Below are 24255 nucleotides of genomic sequence, written 5' to 3'. Positions count from 1 at the left end.
CCAGAATCCATCATTTGCAAGTCACCACTAACTAACTGAATGCAATTTTTGGCTGTGCAACCTTGATTGCCTGAGAACATCAGATTGATAAGAGTGAAATGCTGGGAGCAGAAAGTGACCTTGTTGGGAAGACAGCTTTATAAATCCAGTGGCATACTTGAAGTTTCACTCAATATGTTATTTTTATACGTGATGCATTTAATTAAGGGGCCTGATGGTATATTATTTTGTAACTCTGGTACACTGTTTTGTACACTTTGCATCATCTGTAACCTTATTAAAATAAATTACTATACTAACATTTTTAGCACAGTTTTATTTAAATGTACGTGATGATAGAGGTCGTGCCTCTTCTTAGTAACATGACACCTTTACCATTTGAGAGTAGTATTTTATCAATTGGTACAATTTTTCAATAATAATCTCACTAGAGGTTTTGATTTATCTAGAGAAAATCAAAACTCAAGTGAGATTTAATTGACTATTACACAATTAGAAGAAATAAAGTACTCTAATACAATAAAATATTAACTGACTTACTAAAATTCTATTTCACTAATGTTAGCTTTACCAAAACATTTGAATAGAGCCGCCATTTTCAGTTGACTGTCTGTGCGGTAAACAAATGACGACCACAAAACGTTTTGTAGTACCGTAAAGAATTTGCAGTTTGAAAATATGTTGGCAAACAAAGAAATAAAGAAAATATATAAAGATTAGAAGGAATAAAGTCTCTAATACAATAAAACAGATATTAATTGAATTACTACAATTCTATTTCACTATGTTACCCTCACCAAAACATTTGAACAGAGCCGCTATTTTTCAGTCGACTATCTATGCGGGAAACAAATGCCGATCACAAAGCATGTTTCATAGTACCGTGAAGAATTTTCAGTTTTAAATGTTGGCAAACAAACAAGTGCTAGGGGAGTGATAAAATTGTAGGATAAACAGCCATGATTGGTTGAAAAGTCCTTTCGTACAGTTTTATTGGTCAACAGTAGTATGACGTAGTGAAAGTGTATTTCCCTACTCTCAATCATTGGCGTCTGGTGAACTTAAATGAAGGGTATGCTGTCCTGAAGAGACATAGTTTAATCATTCCTTGAAAGTGATTTGTGAGCATATGCACATGAAGTACCAAACTTTATATTCCAAATATAATGGTAGTTTATTTGTATATTCTTTAAAATGTTTAATTCATAATATATGTACAAAAGCAGTTAATTTATGTAAAGTTAGACATTAAAAAGAAAAATAGTTAGCATACTTATGCAAATTATTTTAATGTATCATCATATTACATAGCACGTGAAGCAGACTACATCAAGAACAGACCTCTTCCCCTCCCCCACCACTTAGCCAATGTGGAGGGTTAACCATTACCTAACTAGGGGTGGAGAAAGGAAACTATATGTGCAGTTGCTGTTTGGCTGTGACATAATTATGGGATAGTTACGAACATAGGAATCTGAAAAAAGGTAACCACAACATTTCAACAGTACTTTACTAAAAACTATTTTTATTAACACAAAATTGATGCGTCATTTACATGGCACTGTTATTTTGATGTCTACATTTACACCAAAAACTATGCACCTATCTTTTTATTTTTAAAATGTTTTATAATACAACATGCCTGTTTTATAACCTTCACTAGCCGCAACTGTGTTGTGACTTTCTCTTACATGTCTCACATGTGTACACCGATTAAAATCAAGGGCCAACATTACAATAAAATAACAAAGGACAAACAAGACAATTGGACTCATCCAGTCTCCTGCTGGATCTGACTGTCAGTACAAGACAGAATTTTTGTGGCAGTTATGTGACTGGAATGGATATTTGTCAATTTACTACAACAGCAATAGTTTTTATGGTTCTTATGTATGGTACTCAACTCTGTTCGACAAGAATAAAGATCATTTGAAGAGAATTTTCCAGTTTTCAAAGTTTTAATCATTCTACAGTGCATACAATCATATTAGAAAATTAAGAGAGACTAGATGTAGGGGCTCACAAGTCAAAAAGTGTGGGAGAGGGCAACATGTTTCGACTAAATAAATACTAAATGATGTAACATTTCATGCAGAACATTCTTAAATAAAGCTATTTATTATTTTTAATATAATAATAATTCGGAGTAATGATACTGGTCAAGAGACATTTTTGTGTAACGCTCTTGCAGGCTGCATGCTGGAAACAAAAGCAAGTAGTACCGCTGCAGAAAGTAGAAGTGTTGGTTAGTGGTAAGGTTATAAATCTGACGTATTGTACTGTATGTAGCCCATAAAATATGAACTTGATCAGTATGACGTTACAGCAGAAATTTTCTTTTAGCTTATTAAAAAAAAAAACTCTTACAATTATTTATATGTATGCTAATTTTGGTTATCTGTACTGTAACAATTCAAATATATTTTGCTAAAATAGTTACTGAGCAAGAGTTAAAAATGGCGAAACTGGTTTAAAAAGTTAGTACAAGCAATTTACACACATTTTCAACGATTAAAAAGTTACATAGTTAATTTGCAAAATATTTGTAACACAAAATGCAATGCTAGATATCAAAGCTACCTTGGCATAATGAACCCACAGAACAATAATTGTAATAACATCAAATCAGCCTTGTCCAGACAAGATTGATGAGAAATAAATAAATAAATAAAATATTTATTGTAATATTATGTTACACATCAGTTATCTGCAATATTCTAAAATCAGAACTAGGTAAGAAGTTCTCAATGCAGTAATTAATTCAGAGGATGGCTCAGAGGAAATGTCCCTTCCTTTTATTGCAATGATTCATGATTTTTGGTCCAAATAATATACGATCTTGCAAAACAGATTTATTAACAGTAACATTTCTCTATAGCTTCAAACTAGGACATCGCCTCATTGTGCCTTTCTTTGTAGCTGTACTTTCAGACGTAATGTCACTTACATCATTTACTACATTTTCTTCTTTAAAAGAAAGTGACTTATCGGTATGTAGGTGGCAGGTCTATGTAGCTCTTTTTGTTTCATTTCTTGATGAGTAGTCACTTTCATCAATAAAGCTTTCCTTTGTATCACTTTTACGTAGCAGTGATGAATGCTTTTTTTTTTTTTTATAAAAATATGTTACTGCTATCACTACTGTCCTCATCTGTTATTTCAAATTCACTTTTATTGGAACGATCCTTGATTTTTGGTTCAAATAATTTACGTCCCTGAGTAACAGATCTATTAATAGTAGTAACATTCCTCTTTAGCTTCAGACTAAGGCTCTTTGTGCCTCTGTTTGTTGTTGTACTTTCAGATATAATGTCACTACCATCATTCAATGCATTTTCTCCTTTAAAAGAAAGTGATTTATGTAGGTGTTTGTAGCTGTTTCTTTCATTTCTTGACGAGTAGTTATTTTCATCACTAAAATTTTTGTATAAAAATATGCAACTGCTGTCCTCACCTGTTACTTCAAATTCACTTTTATTGGAATGATTCTTGATTTTTGGTTCAAATGATTTACGACTCTGAGAAACAGATTTATTAACATTCTTCTTTAGCTTCAGACTAAGGCTCTTTGTGCCTCTGTTTGTAGTTGTACTTTCAGATATAATGTCACTGCCATCATCCAATGCATTTTCTTCTTCTTCAAAAGAAAGTGATTTATGTAGGTGTTTGTAGCTGTTTCTTTCATTTCTTGACGAGTAGTTATTTTCGTCAATAAAGTTTTTGTTTAAAAATATACTACTGCTGTCACTACTGCCCTTATTCTTCTTTAGCTTCAGACTAAGCCTCTTTGTCTTTCTGTTTGTAGTTGTACTTTCAGATATAATGTCACTGCCATCATCCAATGCATTTTCTTCTTCTTTGAAAGAAAGTGATTTATGTAGGTGTTTGTAGTTGTTTCTTTCATTTCTTGACGAGTAGTTATTTTCATCAATAAAGTTTTTGTTTAAAAATATGCTACTGCTGTCACTGCTGCCCTCATCTGTTACTTCAAATTCACTTTTATTGGAACGATTCTTGATTTTTGGTCGAAATGATTTACGACCTTGAGAAACAGATCTATTAATAGTAGTAACATTCTGCTGTAGCTTCTTTGTGCCTCTGTTTTTAGTTGTACTTTCAGATATAATAGCATTGCCATTGTCCAATGCATTTTTTTCTTCTTTAAAAGAAAGTGATTTATGTAGGTATTTGTAGCTCTTTCTTTCATTTCTTGATGAATAGTTATTTTCATCACTGAAGTTTTCGTGTATATCACTTTTACACAGCAGTGATGAATGCTTTGCTTTTTCATATGAAAATATGTCACTTCTTTCCTCATCTGTTATTTCAAATTCACTTTTATTGTATTGTTTATTGCTTTTTGGTCCCTTTCGCCTGTTTGTTTCTGTTCTCTTTTTAAATTGAAGATTATCAGAAACTCTTGCATTAATACGTTTTTTTAATTTTTTAGATGCCTGTTTCTTATTCAAAAGTGGAGGTCCATTATTTGAAGTATGCTTATCACAGTTTTCAATGATATCTCCCTCTTTTAACTCCTTTTTACATTCATATTTATTTTCCTTATTCAGAATATTTGTAGTTAAATTTTTACATACTGCCACATTTTTCTTTATTTTCAAGGGACTAGTGAATTTGGTATATTTCAAATTTCCTCCTGATTTGCTTTCAGAAATCGTTGAATTCTCATAAAACACATTGTCGTCATCATCTCCATCATCACCACTGTCACATTCCTCATCACTTCTTTTTGACATTTGGAAGGCACTATTTCTTCTCATATTTTGTGGTAAAGAACTCCTGATATCTCCATCAGTTTGCCCAAGTGTATCTGAAAATACAATACAAAGATGTAAAACAAAATGTAGATACAGTAAAATCCCTCGTATCCACCATCCTAATAACCAGCAATACCAAAACAGCAGAAAAAAAAAGTCGTTCAGTGAAAGGGAAAAGTCAGACAAAAATGTGAGTGGTTTTCGTGGATTGTACATACCCCATATTGTGTTTACTCTTTACATTGTTCACACATGAAAACACTGACTGAAACCCCTGTTATGTCCCTAGAGTAAATCGGATAGCATCGGTAAGCTATCACTTGGGCCTTGCAAACAATGTGCAGAGACGGTATCTTTAAATTTACCACTTGAACTAGCCCGTTTTGAAGGGGTGTTGGATGAGTCTAAATAGAAAAATGTGAAATTCTCTGTTCCTATTGTGCATACAAGTTTAATTCGAGTGATAGCTAGTATTATATAAACAAGCAGACATTAGAGATATGTTAAAGAGGTTCAAATCATCGAGCATTACATATTGTCTTCATAGCTGCGACGTTGGCTACACTGTTCTTCACGTCACATGGCCGCCATTTAAAATTGTCATAAAGTTACGAAAACTTTTATTTTTTACGCTATTATGTATTACTGTATTACAATAATTATGAACTGATGAATGTATATTACCGTATTCAGTACTATAAATAAAGATTGTATGTATTTCAAAACTTTATTTTTAAATATCTATACGAAAATTACTAAATTTCAACATGGAAAAAATTGTTTGTGCAGTACAGTATGTCTTTACATAACCTATAAACGTATTTTGCAATTATCCGGCACTGGCTTTGTCCCACAGTTGCCGGATATGAGAAATTCTACTGTATTCACTGGATAAGATTTCTCACAGCAGCACATAATTAATCTAACTATTATCGTAAATTAGCAGTGGAATAGCTCAGTTGGGCTGAGTAGTTTAGTTGGTAGAGTAACTGGCTACGGACTGTAAGGTCCTGGGTTCAATCCCAGATGTAGAAGAATTTTTTCAATGTCAAAACTTTCAGATGGTCCCTGGGCCACACAGTCTCCTACCAAATTGAAGACCAGGTCTTTCCTGGTAGTAAAAGGCAGTCAGAGCATGTTACAGACCACACCACCTGATCCTAGTGCCGAGGTCATGAAGCCATAGAGTTCTACCTCCGTGACCCCCCATTCACCGTCATAGCATGCAAATGGGAAAATGGGACACTTTTACCTTTACTTTCGAAAAAAACAACAACTTAAAATGATCATAATTAATTTATATATATATATATATATATATATATATATATAGGCCTATATAGAAGTTGCATAAAATGGAAATAAGGTAATTAAATAATAATATACAGAAATGGGATGAGATTTTTCTTAATTAATTATCTTTGTAACAAGGCAAAAATAGTACCGGTACCATAAATCTTCCAAGAATCAAACTTTGGTTTCTTTGGTGAGAAGCTGTCAGCTATCTAAATTTGGTGGTTAAACAAACGTGAAAGTGTCCTCATTTCTTCAGAATAACCGCAAATGAATTACAGAAAATATAAATACTGCCTTGTAACTGACACTATTACTGTAAAAACATGAATACTGAGAGATAATAATTCTGATAAAGTAAAACGTATGCAAGGCAGAATGTGAATAAGGCAGAAACTTTTCAAATTTGAACACTTTTTTTAGTTCCAGCAGATGGAATAGTGTTATATATTTTACATAATGCAGAATCTGTCCAATGCCGACACAGAAGGCAATAGTACAGGAATTTACTCGTATCAAAAACTACTTCTATAATGTGGAAAAAAAAAAAAATGTACTGTTTTTGTACACTGTATTTTTAATCACTCAACCTGGTTGTTAATGCCAGTGAGTAATTATTTGGACAGGTAACTTCATATCACGCAAAATTTGAACGAGGTGAGTATAGTACAGTATTACTGTATCAAAGGAAAGACAGTTATTTGACATGTTCTCAGAAAATTGTAGAAGAGAATTAAGAAACACATACATACAGCACAAAACGGCAAATTACTAGTTAACTATGCATCACTGATTATGCTAAGATTCAGTGTGCTAACAGTTAGCGGAGGAGCACAAGAGAGAGACAGATAAAGGGGATGACAGCTACCAATTCGTGGAGAAGAGTTATTACTGAAGCCCCTGCCAGACATCATGACGAACTCCTATGTGACACTGTAACTGAATGAAAAAAATTAATCATTGAAGCAAAGGAAAAAGGTAAACTCTCAGTATAGGAAATAATGATGAGGTTCAAGTGCGAAAAAACGCAAATTTACGACATGCTTAACCCGTCAGCACACGCACATTATTTTATAGCGGTAGCACACGCGTTGGGTATTTTTTACCCCAAAACAAATAAAGTGTTACTAACAACAAAATATAATTAATACTGAAATGCTATGATTTTATATTTGTTAGGAATATTTTAAAGTAATTTGAACACTTCTTTTTAATTTAACAATTAATCATATGAATACTAACTTTGAGTGAAAGTCTTCCACAAAAAAACACCACAATATTATATTTTTGATCTCAGTGCTAACACAAATGTAAAAATGGAAGAAAAAGTATTTATGGGCATCACTCGTCCACTCATTCACTATCACCACTTCTGGTATCAGCATACTCATCACAAGAAGGCACCGAATGTTCTTTACAAATCATATTGTTGCACCTATGATGTATTAGTTTTACGATCCTTCTTCCTAGGACATACCTCACATCAACTTGAGGACATCTTCATTCGTTTCTGTGTTGGTTGGGTTAGTTCCTCCACACCATTCATTCTTCGAACAGTGGATCTGATTTCCAGAGGCAAATTCTTCAATGTCAACCTATGAGCCAAATGATTTTTCACCAATCCAAGAGCCAGTTCCTTCAGAAATGATCGGCGGATGATTGGTCCTTGTGAAGTAGCATTGTTAGTTTTATAAATAACTAAAGAATTAATTGCTGTAATGTTGAGAAGACCAAAAAACACGGTAAGTGGCCAACGTCGGGATTTTCTGGACACACTGTATGTATCGCATAGTTCATCCACTACATCAATTCCTCCTTTAGTAGCATTGTAAAACGTTATTATTTCCGGTCTCTTTTCCTCTCTGGTGTCTGGATCAATGGCATCATCATAAGACATAGTGAAGCTACTAGAACCACTTTTCCTGGTTTTGGAACATAGGAAGTGAGAGTCAGTCTATCTTGGAATCCAAAAACACTGGAAAATTGTTCACGCCTTTTCTGCACAAATTCAGGAGGAATTTCATGTTTATTTAGTCTTACAGTTCCAACACATGTTAAGTTGTGATCACTGAGAAGTTCTTTGGCAAGTGGCACACTCATAAACCAGTTATCAAATGTAACATTTCTTCCAGTTCCACTAATAGGAGTAATCAGCCGTTTGACTACATCAGATGGAGAATTTGATTGACGGTATTGGCCTTCTGGTTGCATATCACAGTATATTTCCAAGTTCAACACATAGAAAGTGCGGGAATCAGCTAGTCCAAATATTTTTATGCCATATTTGGCTGGTTTGCTTTTGATATACTGTCTGAATAAGCAGTGTCCTCAGAAGGGCTCCAATTTTTCATCGATAGTGCAATATTCAGCAACTGTATAACTTTTCTGGAAGTTCTTTATGATAGAGTCAAAAACACTTCTCATTGGAGCGAGTCTATCAGTCGCTTTTCTAATTTCTCTTGTAGTAATGTCGTCGAAACGAAGGCACCGCAAAAGAAAGAACAAACTGTTTATTCCCATTGTTCCATCACTTGTCCACAAATCTTTAGCGTTGAGTTTAGCTGCCCTCAGTGCACCAGCAAAATATAACAGACCAAAAAGTGCTTTTATCTCATTCTGATCAGTTATCGAAGCATCACATTCGCGAACGAAGTTGTTCTGGATAGATCTGATGTAAATATTTGTGTACTTGACAATATCATCTATGATGTTATCATCTATAAGACACGACTAGGATTCTAATGGTAACTTTGCTTGGCGAGCTTGTCCCTTACAGCCCGGAAGGTGAGTAACTATATTGCACGCTCTGGTCTTAACATTTCGAGGTGGTACACACTTCCTCCAAGAAGTTCCGTCTTTACCTTTGTAAGTAGTAAACTGAGATAGTGGAGCGTTGTCATCACAGTCGTCATCACTACTATCTGCTTCCTGTTCCTTGTTCCTGTTCTGTATCGGTATTATGTTCACTTTCCGAAATATGATCATCTTCATCTTCCGATTCACCTTGAATAATTTCTTGTTCGTCCTCTTCATCCAGCCAGCCTACTATTTGACGACTTTGCGTAGACTCTAAGTCCATTTTGAAATTTAAAATACAAATGGAACTCTATCAAAATTATTCGCTACTACTGCTCCTTAAGCACACGCGCGGGGTATTTCTTACCCGGTCTTTATATAAACATGTGTAAACTTGTGCAGCCACAAGAAAACTAACTCAATCATATATACAACAATGCACAAAGATCTGAAAGAAAGATACTGAAAATGCGGGATGAATTTAAAATTGATGGACAGTGTTGCCAGCAAATAAAATAACGCCTGGGTATTTTTTACCCCAGCGCGTGTGCTTACGGGTTAAATAAAAAGACAAAGTCATGAACAAGTTCTATAGCTTTGTGTAAATGAATGCTGCAGAGCAGCACAGGTCCTCTAGTGCTATTTTTAAAAAGGAAATTATAGGTGGTTCAATGAACCATTGAACACATAGCATGAGCCGTGCCTGTAGTAATTTTACTGTAGTAATAACAAAAGTTTCCTAGCATTGCTGAAGTTCACTCACAAACAAAGCTATGTAATAATGATGATTTTATTATACAGGTTCTTAATACAATTTATTTCAGATTTAAGTAGTTTTGTATAATGTGGAAACCAGAGTACTACATTGGAGTTAAATCGCTCACTTGAACTTGGTTGAATGTTGCACCCTCGAGTGAGATAAGATCGGTCGTGATACACTCGTAATAAATAGAAGCACAGAATAAGGTCGTCTCACCGACATGTCTTATCTTGTATGGAAGGCAACAGATAAGATACACATACAGTATGTTTTGCTCACACGGTAAAAATAAGGCTTTATTTTCTGCGTTTATGACAAATGTCTAATAGAACGTACCAAAACAGTAACATGAATCTATAAATAAAATAGTATGAAAAACTTCGATATACAGTTATTACTGCTAATTAATAATTATTCAATATTTGATTTACCACATATATAATATGATAGGTCCATATATACCGTCCCTCCTCTGGCAAACTAGCGAAAGTGAAAATAAGCGCCCCTGCACTTAAGGTCTATATTGTATTAAGTACTAAGTACAATATAGACCTTAAGTGCAGGGGCGCTTATTTCCACTTTCGCTAGTTTGCCAGAGGAGGGACGATATTGTTCCGCCTATATACTGTGACGATGTAGAAACATTTTACAGAATATCATTGATATAGCAGTAAATAAATAACAATATTAGTACAGAGATAACGTCACAGAAAATATAATAAAACGAATAATCATGCTGCACAACTGTTACAGACGCAAAGATTGATACACTAATTATTAGAGATTATTATTATTATTATTATTATTACTAAAAAGCTTGATGCGGTTCTTGCATTATCGTGATTGTATCCTCCGTTTATAATAATTAGATTTAAATCCAATAACATCTATCAGATGTGGCAAAAACAACAACAAAAACTACAAAACTTGCTTTAAAATGTAATATAAATGTTGTAAGAGTGATTTCACTCCTGTGTGGAAAAAAAAAGAAAAAAAAAATTTACTTACAACATTTATATTACATTTTAAAGCAAGTTTTGTAGTTGTACTATGAAGAGGTTAGTTAAACACTGCAAAGTTTTGAAATGATAAATATCTATGATGTTATACACAGTTCATCACTGTAACAAGAACGCATGTCTAACCCTCGGCTTATACCGTTTGAGGATTTATCGCTCGCGACAATTTTACCCATCATGCATGTGCGCTACCTATCAGATTACGCTATCAACTACTTAGCGCTCAAGCGAAAACGTCCGATGCAGACCTCTGGTGGAAACTGCCGAAATCCGAAAAAAAATTTTCAGTGCCTTGCGATTCCACTTTGAATAAGTTTTACTGTGTAAAATCAGAATGTGCATCATTAACATTAAAAATCCCAATATAATATGATATGATATTTATTGTTAGCCAGCTTTACAATTTTACTCAGGGTAGACCTTCACATTTCTGCTTTTTGGTCCATCATCACTTCAACGTTTTTCACACTTTCTCCACATAAGTTCATTGTTTATTATCTTTGTTCTAGTTCACTTTCTCTTCTTCAATGTTACTTAATCGTCTTATGATCTTTTTTATACTCCACTATCTTACATTTATAAATTTATTTGCTAATTACTTTCTCATTTATTCCTATGACCCTGTTTTGCTGCTTTGCTATCCGTCCCTCCCTAATCCATCCTCTTCTACTCTAACCAATCACTATACTGCCTCCCTTCCATTTCTCGACCCTCTTATCAATTATAATATATTCTTTTCTTTAATTATTTGAATTCTTCTTTTATTATCAGCTCTCAAATCTACCTGCCTTCACTTATTCTTTCCAAACTATTCTCTCCTATAATTATTTGCACATACTTTCCTTTCCACCATTTCCACTGCTCTCTAATTCAATCTTTTACCGTTTCTTTTCGTATACCGTCATTTCCCATAACTATGGTCCTGGAACACAACTATGGTCCATGATACAACCATTCAAAGAACACTGTATAAGTAACATAGACCGTTCATAGATAGTTGCAGTGACTTGACTTCAAACTACAATACAGCAAAAATATAGATAAACGAGGTATTACGTTATGGAGTACAAAATTTGAATGGTTGTATTGTGAACTATAGTTGTGTTCCAGGACCATAGTTATGGGAAATGATGGTACTTGTATCTTAAACACTTTTAAACTTATAATTCCCAGGTTGCTACTCTTGACTCTTAACACTGCCTCACATTTATTATCAGATTCACATTATTTCAGCAATAATTCTTGCATTTTATTCAAATTCTTCTTTTAAGAGTCCACTTGTTTATATTACCCTAATTACATTTATTTGTCCCCTTTATCTCTAATCTTCTCTGGGCATAATTTCACCACTTATGGTTCCTCTGTCTCCTTTGCGAAAATCCCAATATAGCATCTTTAGGCATAGGTTGTGTTACGAACTAATTTAAATGTTTTAAATCTCTAAATACCTATATAAAATACATTTCATAATATAAAACCAAGTTCATGCATCCTATTTAAAGTTGATAAATAAATTACAAAAGTAAAAACTCTCTACAAATATGCATAATGTAAATCACAGCAATGTCTTGTCACAAGGAGAAGCACACTTTTAGGACCATCAATATTGTGATTAACTGTTTTGGATGGAAGTTAATCTAAGGAAAGATATAGCAAAGACAAATCATACAAGGACTGATCAATAATATTTGAAACTGATTGTTTTTGCAACTTTCCTTTTGCAGTTATATTTTCAAACTTGCATATTTGAAAACAGCAGGCTTCTATATAATATTTGTAGATGGCAGCATAGTATTAGCCTGTAGTTGACAGCAGTGCTCTTTTATGTAACAACATGGAAATGACGCAGGAGGAACATTATGCAATAGTAAGATTCTATTTTTTTTCAGGCTTACAGCTGCAGAAAGTAGTAAAAAGCTGCAGTAAGAATATGGTAATATGCAATACCTCATGCAACAGTCTTCAGATGGTTTAGAGAGTTCAAAGAAGACGGACTCTCTATTTAACTTCTAAGTTCTAATACCAGTAAATAAATTTCATACTTACAGTGCAAAAGTGGATGATGATAATTTGACTTGGTATTTTCATCATATGAAGTGAAGTTGGGCCCTAAAATAACTGGATGTACTAAGTTTCTCGGATCCACATGGGTAGTTTCCCAAGACTGAAAAATATGTTCTCCAGTTGAAGAAATATTATCTTTATCATTTTCCTGTTGACTTGAATCCTCCACCTCAGTTCGCGATGGAGCAAGTACAGTAAGTTCAAGATTTGTTAAACATTTTTCATTCCTGAAACCTGAATCACAGGTGCCTTTGAATTCGTATTCCTGCTTCTCATGAGAACTTGATGTGAGTCTCACCTTCCTCGAGATCGCATTACTCTGTACATCACCTTTAAGATCGCTACTTAATTTCGAACTTTTAATCCAATCTCTTGTATTTCGTCTAGATTTTTTATATATAATACCTGATTCACAATCGATATGGCAGTTTTCTACTCCAGATATTTGTGTAGATAGTATGTTTTTGTCAGTTCCCTTAGCAGAAACTGAAATGTCTTTGTTACCAATCTCTTTCTCTAAAATCTGAACTGAATACTTATTATTAAATGTTTTCATTTCCTCTTGTTTAGATTGTAAGCCATTTGTATGTTGACCACAGTGGTCTTGAAGCTCAATGATGGCATTTTCAGCAGGATCAAATATAACATCTTTGTTGCTTGTGTTGTTACAACGAAAGAGTGTAGTAGAAAAGTCTTTTTCCCGCTCATCTTTCTCGTTGTCCTTCTTCTCGTCATAGTCATCATACTCCGTTACTGACTTGAGGCATTTTTGCATAACCACCTCCGAAGATGCATCTGAAAAATATTAAATTAATTAGGTACATATACATAACTAAACACTAATAACAATAGATGTGCCTAATTATAAAGGTAACTAGATAACAGAGAGTGAGTTAGAGTGCGCAAAGTGTAACAGAGGATTCTTTATGTTAAACTGATCTTAAAAGTTTAATACCGTATTTTCTATGATATATGGTTTTCTCAATAAAACGTATAACTCTATTTTGAATGATTTATTATCAATATTTCTCTATCACTTCATAAAATTATGATTCACTATGTATGGCTCAGTAGGCCTTAAAAAAATTTGTCATTTTTTCCATGTAGTGAACAGAAATGCATATAGAGTGTTAGTTGGGAGACCGGCGGGAAAAAGACCTTTAGGGAGGCCGAGACGTAGATGGGAAGATAATATTAAAATGGATTTGAGGGAGGTGGGATATGATAGTAGAGAATGGATTCATTTTGGTCAGGATAGGGACCAATGGCGGGCTTATGTGAGGGCGGCAATGAACCTCCGGGTTCCTTAAAAGCCAGTAAGTAAGTAAGTGAACCATGAATTAATGTTATAAAGTAAAAAATCACTTCGGAATATGTATTATATTACTTTCTTGTGTTAACAAAGTAAGTATGAATATTCCGAATTTAAAAGAAAACTTACAAATTAAACCAAATCCTTTAACTCTATTAAATATAAAATATAATCTAAATTTAACAGAAGAAATACTGAAATCAGAAGTAAACACTGAAATACTGAAACAATTGTCTTTAGAGACAATTAATATTAGGTACCCTCCACAAAACTGGCTTCATTTATACACCGACGGATCCTTGATCTCCAGAGGACAAGGTGCCGGTGCAGGTGTTACATGCTGTCTCTTCTCACTTTATAGATCTCTTGGATATGGAACAACATGTTTTGATGGAGAAATCATTGCAATAAGTGAAAGTCTCAGGAATCTTCTATGCCACATCAATAAATTTAATAATGCAGTTATATTGTCAGACTCCAAAGCAGTTATTCTATCAATAGTCTCTAAATACACGCCTTCATCTCAAACAGCAGAAATAACTAAAATGCTCTCTCAATTAATATCACTCAATAAAAGAATTGTATTCCAATGGATACCATCCCATTGTGGAATCCTGGGAAACGAGAATGCGGATGCTTTAGCAAAGAAGGGCAGCACTGCTACTTACAGACCTGTTACTAAATCTATGTATTACTCTGTGAAAAGATTTATTAAATCTACATACTTAGACTTCAACAAACAAAACAGGATAACACAATCTCAAGGGAAAAAATGGAACTCTCTGCATCATAATCCACAGTTAATTCCCGATTTACCACGAAAATCGTCTGTAGCTGCATTTAGATTGGCAACAGGCCATGATTGTTTGGCCAAACACCTGCATAGAATTGGAATATATCAGTCCCCTAATGGCCCATTGTGCAACTCAAACCAAGAAATGGATTCGGAACACCTCAAAATCTGTGCTTCAGTGGCTGGCCATGATAATATCTTTGAAAAATATTGGAGTGCAAGAGGTCAAATGACATTATTGTCAAACGCCTGGCATTAGAAAACAACAACAACATATTCCAAAGTGATACAGTGTTAGAAGTTGTGTAATCAAGATGTACGCATATAAAAAATCACATTCCCAAATCAGTAAAATCTTGGGAACGTACCTATCTCAACCCTCCTCAATGCTTAACAATAGATGTATGTCTCACCTAAACAGAGAGAGCCAGAAAACAAGAATCGATTCAGAAAAACTGAACAGTTGGTCATGTACTGTAAACAGTTGACCTTAGAAACCACAGGCAAGATTCCATGCTATTGTTTTATTTCTACAACCAAGAAAGGTTAGTAAATATAAAACGTAAATAGCATTTTCACTCAGTACAGATAGAATATGTAACAAAAGAGTGGTGACAGAGGTGCTTCAGTGCTTAGCCATGTAGCCTATCTATCCCTCGAATGTCTTTGGATCTGCTCTCGCAAACTACTCAGGTGCAGCAGTGAGCACTCTTGCACAAAGAGCACGGATTGCTGACCACTGCTCTAGAGCGATAACTGTATTTAAAAAAACAACTTTTTGTGCAGCTTTCATAAAAGTTACAATTTTACAGGTGATAAGAAATTGTCCAAGAACTTTACATATTGACAACTATCTCTTCTATCTTGTCATAGCTTTCTTCCACTTCCTCATCTGCCAATCCTCTATGTGGCATATAAACTTGCACTAGCACCAAGTCCATTTTCTTCCCTAGTAATCTAGTATCATCCGGTCATCTACATAAGGCATTATCACTTTATCTTCCACACGTGGTCCCAGTAATACACCAACACCATGACTTCCTTTGCACTCACCATTTGAATAAAACAACCTAAATTCACCACTCACCAACTCATCACTATTTTCCTATCTCACTTCTGATATTCCCATCACAGATACTCTGTTTCTTCTCATGTCTTCCTTCAAGTTTTCCAACTTATCTGCTTGCAGAATAGTCCTTATATTCCACATTCCAATCCTCAATCTTTCTTTTCCTCTCTCTGTTGGGTTGCTTCATAATGTGTCCTTCCCCAGCATCCCCCTCCCGGACATCCGAATGGAGAGATAGTTTACGTCCGAAATCTTTTACCGTGGAGAGACTCATCATGCCATGTTTGCAGTTTTTCTTGGGAAAGGTAAATGCGGTAGCTTCCCATTGCTTTCCGCACACCACTCTCTATTTCGCATCTTAAAAAATCCCACGGGGCCCCAGCATGGAGGTGAGGAGAGTGGATTTCACTAATTAGGCCCTCCGGACTTCACCGAAATTCACCACAAGGGTTAAATATCAGTTCTATCAGGGTTTTTGACCTGATCAGAGACTGGGAAATCCCAATTAGCCTTTGCTCCCCACCTATCATAACTTGAACCATAAAGTGGAATACATACCAGGCTCTGTGCCACTCATTTTATTTGTCTCAGGACTGTTCAACTTCAACAGTTTTGTTTCTACATTACTAGTCAATCTGTTTTTGATTAATATGGAACTATCCATTCCTTCGTCATTTACTCTTGAACAATCTGTTGACATAATATTATTACATCCCATTCTATTTTCTTCTTCAAGACCAATTTCAGTTATACTACAACTGTCTGCATCATCTTCAGGTACCTGAAATGAAATTGCTATACTGTAAATTGCACATATTTGTTCATAAATTTAAACAAATATTAAAATTACTTACAAAAATTGGCAAAAACATTACAGGTTTAAATGATTAATGGCAGGAATGGTGGCTCAATAACTCCATCACTTAAAAGTAACTCTGCTGTGTCAGTAAATTTTTTTTGCACAGAAAAATCCTTATACCAGGCATGTGTTGTGATACTGGGCTACAGGGGTGCACAGTACGAACTTAACCTTATGCTACAACATTCCGTCTAGTTCGCCTGAGGCATAGACAAAAAGGAATACATACCTGCTCGTATTTTGCCTAAAATCCAATGCAGCTCTGTAGCCCCGCCTCACGATACACAGCTGCCTTATATCTGAAGAAGTTTTAGGTTTGATTACTTGCTTACAAATGGCTTTTAGAGAACCTGGAGGTTCATTGCCACCCTCACATAAGTCCGACATCAGTCCCTATCCTCAGCAAGACCCTACATTATATCCCATCTCCCTCAACTTCATTTTAATATTCTCCCATCTATGTCTCGGCCTTCCCAAAGGTCTTTTTCCTTCAGATCTTCTAACACTCTATGTGCATTTCTGAATCCACCCATACATGCTACATGGCCTGCCCATCTCAGATGTCTGGATTTAATATTCCTAATTATGTTAGGTGACGAATACAATGCATACAGTTCCGAGTTCTGTAACTTTCTCCATTCTATAACCTTTGGCTGAGCACGCCAATGCCCTATCAACTGAGCTACCCAGGAATTATACCAGACCTCGGCTCAATTTTATCCACATACAAGTGTGTTGACGGATCATCAGAACACAGCACTGAGTGCACACTTACTGCGTGACTTAAATTTGTGATCTTCTGTTATCAAAACAATAACGTGTATTATACAAATCTGGATTTTCAGATATAGCTTCCTGAGTCACATAATGGGCGGAGATGACGATTTCTCAGAGCTGTGATTTTCGAACTATAGTCACAGTCTGAACCTGCGACAAAATCACAGGTCTTCAAATTACACCCCACCACTAATGCACATTTCCCAAATAAATTGACTCATGTGTTGTTTTAATGCAAGATCCCCAGACCAAATCTCCAAGGTTGTGGTGCAGAGTGAGCAGCATTTTGCAAAATCTATCATTTAAATTTTTCTAAGATGTACACTTTTCAGTCTTGACAAAGCTGTTTGATAGTCCATATTGGTACTCCTTAAATGTTGCGTTTGTATTATTTGTATGTTGATTGTGACCATTTCTGATGTTTTTTTTTATATAAATTCAGATTAAATTTCAAAATTCGTTAAGGCTTTTGAATAACTGTGCCATTCACGTGGGCCCATTGTGCTACTTCCAAATTATTATATGAGCGAGAAATGTTTGGTAAATTTGGTCTGCAACCCTTTCATTCAGGGACAGGTTTTATTATATGTGCGGTAAATTTATGACATTGGCTCTCAACTTTACTTTTTTTTCGAAGGAAGCCATGCTGAGCATTTATATCACTCTTAAAAATCAATTTAAATAGTTTATCTAAACAACTCCATAAAATTAGAAACCATGTTACTTCAATACAAGTTTCGTTGTTTATGTCTTCGCTATCATTGTCTTCAAAGTCACTATCACTATCACTATCATTACTACTGTCGCATGTTTCGTCGATACATAATTTTTTAAACATTTCAGCTCCCATTTCGCACTGAACTTCTTTATCCACATGTTTCTTCTGGATCTTGGGATGAAATTTCCTCATTAACTATCACGTCACAAGTAGATATACGTGTTTGAAGAAGTGTGGAAACAGTCTTCTTCCTCTCTTTCGTCTCATGTCGTAAGTTTCGTTGTTTCTTTTCTTCAACTCTCAATATATTCACATCTCTTAATGTTGGTATTACTCCAGATTTAAGGGTAGGTCCTTTTCTTTTATCGGGCATTAATTTAAACTTCATAACCTCAGATTCATTGTAATCAGATGGTAAAAAATGGTCAGAGCAAATAACTGGATTAGATGTTGGGATGAAATGTTTTCTCTTACAAAAGTGCATCCAGGCCGAGTGCTTTGGAGAACAATCTCTTTTAGGAAATGAGCAGAAGAATTTTCTCTCTTTTCTGTCCTTGCCTTAACATCCAGAAATGTTGGAACATCCATAAACTGCACATTGAGGCATTTTAACGACTGTACAAAATGAGGAAGAAACTCACTGTGACACGTGCCTTACTACTACAGCTATGCGACCACTTGGCAAAGTGACATCATTTTATTTCTAAGAATCGCTCTCCTGTGAAAACGGTGGTGAGCTGGAAGTAAAAACTATTGCAATGTTGCTTTGAAGGACGAGTACATTAACCCATATCTGCCTAGTGTTGTGCTTTCGCAACAATCTGCATTAACTATTTTTCTGCAAAAATGCAAAGGAATGAATTACAAAATTAACTTTTATATCATTGTAGTGTATACTAGAAGAATCAAAGGAGCCTGCAGCACAATAATTAACTTCCATTTCAGTTTCATGTGACGGTGCGAAGATTATGAAAATATTCAACAAGAAAAAGTTATGGGCACAAATGGGTTAATTAAAAAAATATATATATTTTTTTGTGTTGTGTTCCCCTTTAACAACCTAATTTTAGCACTCAAAGCTTGACTTCTTCACAGCTACACATCAAACATACTACAGTTACCAGAATGAGCTGAAGACCATAAAGACTATGGTACTTTGATTCACTCATCACATTTATATTATTACCATTTTCTCATATTTCTCCATTAACCGTCTCCAGCTTTCCATTCGACTGCGGATGAAATTTTTTGGAAGTGTGAATGGTATTGTAACATCCGTATCAAGCGGCCTGAAAAATTAATCAAATGACATGTTTACAATATACAGCATTTTATGTACAGTTTGACCATATAAAAATTCATGCAAGGATCATCATTAAATACAATGCCAAAACCCAAAATATGAAATATGAATTAGCCACAGAATAGTAATACTGTACAGTATTAAGTATAACAGGATATCTTTTAGATTACACTTCATCATAATGATTTTGGTATACCTTCAGTGAGCTGGGTAATAATATCAGAATATGGTAAAATCAAGCTTCCTGTCATTTAATTCCCACAAATAATACTGCTCTGCCTCTGTGCAACGTCACAGTTTGCAGTGAGGGGGAAAAGAGATAGCAAAAGGTTGTACTAATCTGTGAGAAAAAGTATGTCTAAACTCTCAGCTTACGCTCAGACAAGCAGAGACCAGAGCATTGGAATGAAGGCAACCAGATATCATCATCATCATCATCATAATCATCATGTCCTTCACGTGTTAGACCCTAGTTCGGGAAAATATGTGCTATGACATTCAGTTTTAGTAGCCAGTTCTTCTACCTCTTTACCATGAATAATACATTTATCAACTCTTACTATCAAAACTGCAGAAATATGGATATCAGAGATTTAAGAACGAGCATACAGTTTTCTGTCTTCGTGGAATTGCCCTACACCACTTCTGAAAAATAGCCTAGCCTTCGGGTGGAAGAAAGAAACGTCTTACTTCCTTACAGATTATAGGCTATAACCGGATTTACACCAGAACAAAACAATTAGGCATATTACTACTCGCTCATATAAACGGCAAAATAAAAATTACCCAAACACCACAAGAAATATGTCCTTAATTCCATAGCAAAGCTTGTTCTACCTGCTCTGTCCACAGTATGAAGAGGAAAACTCAACGAGTTACAGTAATATAACTCATTGGGAAAACTGCAGTCTTAAAACAATCGTCATGCCAATGTTTCGCTCAGTTGTCGTGGCGACACCAGAGGATTTAAAAATCCCATTAGACCCCTTGCTGAGTTACCACAGTTCCTATTCTAAATGCTCTGTAATAGATATAGGCCCTACCAGTATGCCTCTAACACTAGAATTTTTAAAGTTACTGATCGCTTATTAAACATTACCACAAGTTAGGCTACATCATTAATAAAATTGTAAAGGGTATTTAAGCTTTTTCAACACTTTCAAGTAGCCTAGCAGCTGTATCCACTAAGGATTGTATCTTCAAACAGATATCCTTTACAGATCTATCGAAAAAGTCACGACTGCCTGAGGGTTTATGGCATGACACACTGCATTTTCGGTAATGTAAAGTTTAATGGCCCTGTATATCTGTCTTGCAGGCAATTGTAGTGTTACGCTGATGTAGGTAATTGTTGACCGATAACTCGCCTTTTACTAAAAGAAATGCAGTTTTCAGTAACACCAAAATGAATTCAATTGTTTTGATTGCTCATTCGACTATATTATTAAATCAACATTTCTGCTGATGATGTTTAAATCATCATTTCTTTCTTATTTTGATGTTTATATACATAGGCCTATATATATATATATATATACACACACACACACACACACACACACATATAGTGCTTTTCTTTTGGAGAAAAAGGTGATGGAACTCTGTGTAAAATATAAAATGGACGGGATATGATTACTGTGCAGTGCAGGAGAATTTTGTCATTTTAACCTCCTTTTCATCAAACTTTAAGACTTCCATAGCCTTGGCGGAATTCAAAGAAAAATTAAGTTAAGAACCTAATTATTGACACATTTCTCAGTTCCATGATGAAAAAAACAACAAAAAAAGAGCCGTCAATAGTCGATGGTCGACAAGTTCAGTCAGAAAAAAAGCATTGTGTATATATATATGAAGGGGTGATATAAGAAGTGAATTCACAAAAAAAAAACACACTTTTGTGGCTTTGGGGGGGGGGGGGAGACACACACACGCACGTACGCACGCACGCGCACACACACACACACAACAAAAAAAATTGTTCGTTCTGCGAAGGAATTTTACAATGTTACATTTGTTTGGCTCAAATTTCAAAAGGACAAAACTAAAATTCTTTCAAACATTTATTATCATTTATCATAATTAAATTAAATTGACTGAGCATGTTTCTCAAAACACGCTATGAATTTTTCATATAAAATAATTTTTATCTCAAAAGGGAAGCAAAAACGAGCTAAATGGTATTAAACTTTTTTGTTTTAAATATCGCAAAGAATAACTTCCTGAAATTAATGACATTACTTACGGTTCACCCTGAATATGAGAGGGGTGGGAAAGGGACGGACAGAAAGGGATAGAGATGAAGAGTGAGAGAGAGGAGAGGAAAGGAAAGGGAAGGAGAGGGAGGAGAAAGGAAAGAGAGAGATAAAAAGGAGCAGAGAGAGAGCAGGGGAGTGAGAGTGTGTGTGAGTGAGAGAGAGAGAGAATGTTTTTTTTTTTTTTTTTTTTTTTTTTTTTTTTTTTTTTTTTTTTTTTTTTTTTTTGCGTAAGCTGCATTCTTATGAGCGATATGGTTCATATTATTGACTGAGCCATGATAATAAGACTGTCACAGCACTGAATGCAAACACATTGTATAACATTTTAATACATACGAAAATATTATGTATGTCGGCACTACCGATGGAGAAGTATACTTTCTATGTCAACAGGTATGCTTTGTAACTAATTTGTACAATCAGTTTACATTACATATGTCGATTGTCGATGCTAACAATGGAAAAGTATACATGTTACAGTATCGGTATGTCAGTAACAGGTATGCTTTGTAACTAATTCGTATAGTAATCAGTTTCGACTGGTTATTAATTTGGGCCTATATTGTTAAAATAAAGGGGTCGAACAGCATTTCTTCTAGTTTTAAGAAAAAATTAATTTATCGTCACTGCTGAAAGAACACCAATATTTACATAGAATAAAAACAACACTGTCAATGTTGGCATCAATCAACAATAACAGCACAGTGTAAGCCTATGTAAGAAAGACAAACCTTCGTACAAAAAAAAAATTAAAGTCTATAAATTACACTTTTCTGATGTAAGCATACCTATTACTGCCCACACGATACCTCCACCTTACTTAGGAATAGCTTCAGAATTACCACGGTGTTTACTGGGTAACTTTCGGTGTTAGGATAGGTTTGTTTCTATATATTAATATATCAATTCGAAGCATCTGGGATCGCTCGCCCTCTCAACATTAAATTCCATAATTAAATTATTCGGGGATTTTGTATGAGACATGGCCACATCATGTTTCTAGACGAAATTCTCGGCCTCCTATCACTTAGATATCCTCCATTTTCTGTCATTCAACACGTTACCGTCCACACCTGTGGAGTAATGGTTAGTGCATCTGGCCGCGAAACCAGGTTGTCCGGGTTCGATTCCCGGTCGGGACAAGTTACCTGGTTGAGGTTTTTTCCGGGGTTTTTTGCTGGGTAACTATCAGTGCTGGACCGCGGACTCATTTCACCGGCATTATCATCTTCATCTCATTCAGACCCTAATAACCTAAGATGTTGAGAAAGGGTCGTAAAATAACCTACTAAAAAAACACGTTACCAATAGGCATGCCTTTTCGGGAACATTCCATTACGTAGCTTACATTATCATCGCAGTTTGAAGCTGTTCATGCAATAGGTTATGTTAGAGGTTTGATCCAACACGGTTCAGCATTGATTCTGAACTGCCCGCTCAAGCACAGTAGCCCAATGTGTTTTCCTACAATACCAGAACATTACATAAGCACACGAACGCTGTATCATACACTTTGTGAAAACACTGGGATATTGGTAACGGAAAAAAATGAAATGGAACATCTTCAGTGAGGTCTATTGTAAAATGCTAATTCTGACATCAATTTAAATTTAATTTTTTGGTCCAGGGAAAATACTAGTAAAAAAAAGTATTTTTGTGAGACTAGTATTTTCCTGGACCAAAAATGCAGTAGGCCTATAAATGGAGTAAAAATTAGTATTTTACATGGACCAGGACCATATTAAATTTGTAATGAAACAATTGAGTAGGCCTACACATTACCGTCGCTCACTGGAGCTTTCATTTTCTACATTATCAGAGTGATTTTGCAAAGTGCTACGACATGGGGTTCCTGTACTTAGCATTTGGTTAAAATAAAAAAATAGTTGATCATGAGTGATTTGGAAAGTGATAGTGATACATTTTATGGCGAATTAAGTTAGGAAGATGAATATAATTCTAATATGAGAAGAACTGCCGAAGGTCTTGAACGAACAGTTCAAGAAACGTTCCAGCAACGTTAAATCCGGAACTAATTCTGTCACCCTACCCTACACAACTGTCGCATGCGTCGAAAGAAGTTCAATATTAGTTCGGAACACGTTCTGAATTGCTTGCTGGAACAAACCTTAGGTTATGCAAAGTTAGTACACGTGGCTTTCTCGTTAGCCATGGTTAGTACATGACGTGTCAGAAGATAGTATCAAATATATATATATAGTATTCGAGTATTATAAAGTATGATGAAGTACCTGTCGGCTACTGTAGTCACTCTAGGGATACTAGTATCAAATATATAATTCATATTATTATAGTGTTATAAAGTATGGTGATTCTTTTTACGCTTTTGACATAAAAGTTAAAACTGCTAATATTATTCTTCTTGTCCTTAAAATTCCTTAGGTTAAATGACAAAAACAGTACACAACACCACGACATAACATTCATAACCGCGGCGCCAC

The 24255-nt window shown here is 35.0% G+C and overlaps 1 protein-coding gene across 2 annotated transcripts; it reads right to left on the bottom strand.

The window, feature by feature from the left end:
• Positions 1 to 315: 315 nt before the first annotated feature.
• Positions 316 to 24255, bottom strand: LOC138696655 (uncharacterized protein DDB_G0286591-like). 2 transcript variants are annotated; one of them, XM_069821876.1, is made up of 5 exons: positions 24046 to 24255; positions 19422 to 19524; positions 16440 to 16662; positions 12690 to 13502; positions 317 to 4828 (listed from the first exon to the last, which is right to left on the bottom strand). In XM_069821876.1, the coding sequence occupies exons 1-5, from the start codon at positions 24096 to 24098 to the stop codon at positions 3114 to 3116; spliced, it is 2907 nt and encodes a 968-aa protein (XP_069677977.1). In that variant the 5' UTR covers positions 24099 to 24255; the 3' UTR covers positions 317 to 3113. The 2 variants fall into 2 exon arrangements, with proteins under 2 accessions (XP_069677978.1, XP_069677977.1); XM_069821877.1 differs by lacking the exon at positions 16440 to 16662 and having other exon boundaries at positions 316 to 4828; positions 24046 to 24061.

This window comes from Periplaneta americana, chromosome 3, assembly GCF_040183065.1.
Source record: "Periplaneta americana isolate PAMFEO1 chromosome 3, P.americana_PAMFEO1_priV1, whole genome shotgun sequence".
In the NCBI taxonomy this organism is placed as follows: Eukaryota; Metazoa; Arthropoda; class Insecta; order Blattodea; family Blattidae; genus Periplaneta; species Periplaneta americana.
This window is presented reverse-complemented; position numbering and strand designations above follow the sequence as displayed.

What these genes read in the sequence shown, in the direction of transcription:
- LOC138696655 (XM_069821876.1), bottom strand. Translation starts at nt 24,098, where the DNA reads ATGAATTATATATTTGATACTAGTATCCCTAGAGTGACTACAGTAGCC. An exon ending in GTGACTACAGTAGCCGACAG is followed by an intron (nt 19,525 to 24,045) that starts GTACTTCATCAT and finishes TTAATTTTTCAG; the next exon opens with GCCGCTTGATACGGATGTTA. An exon ending in TGGAGAAATATGAGAAAATG is followed by an intron (nt 16,663 to 19,421) that starts GTAATAATATAA and finishes ATTTCATTTCAG; the next exon opens with GTACCTGAAGATGATGCAGA.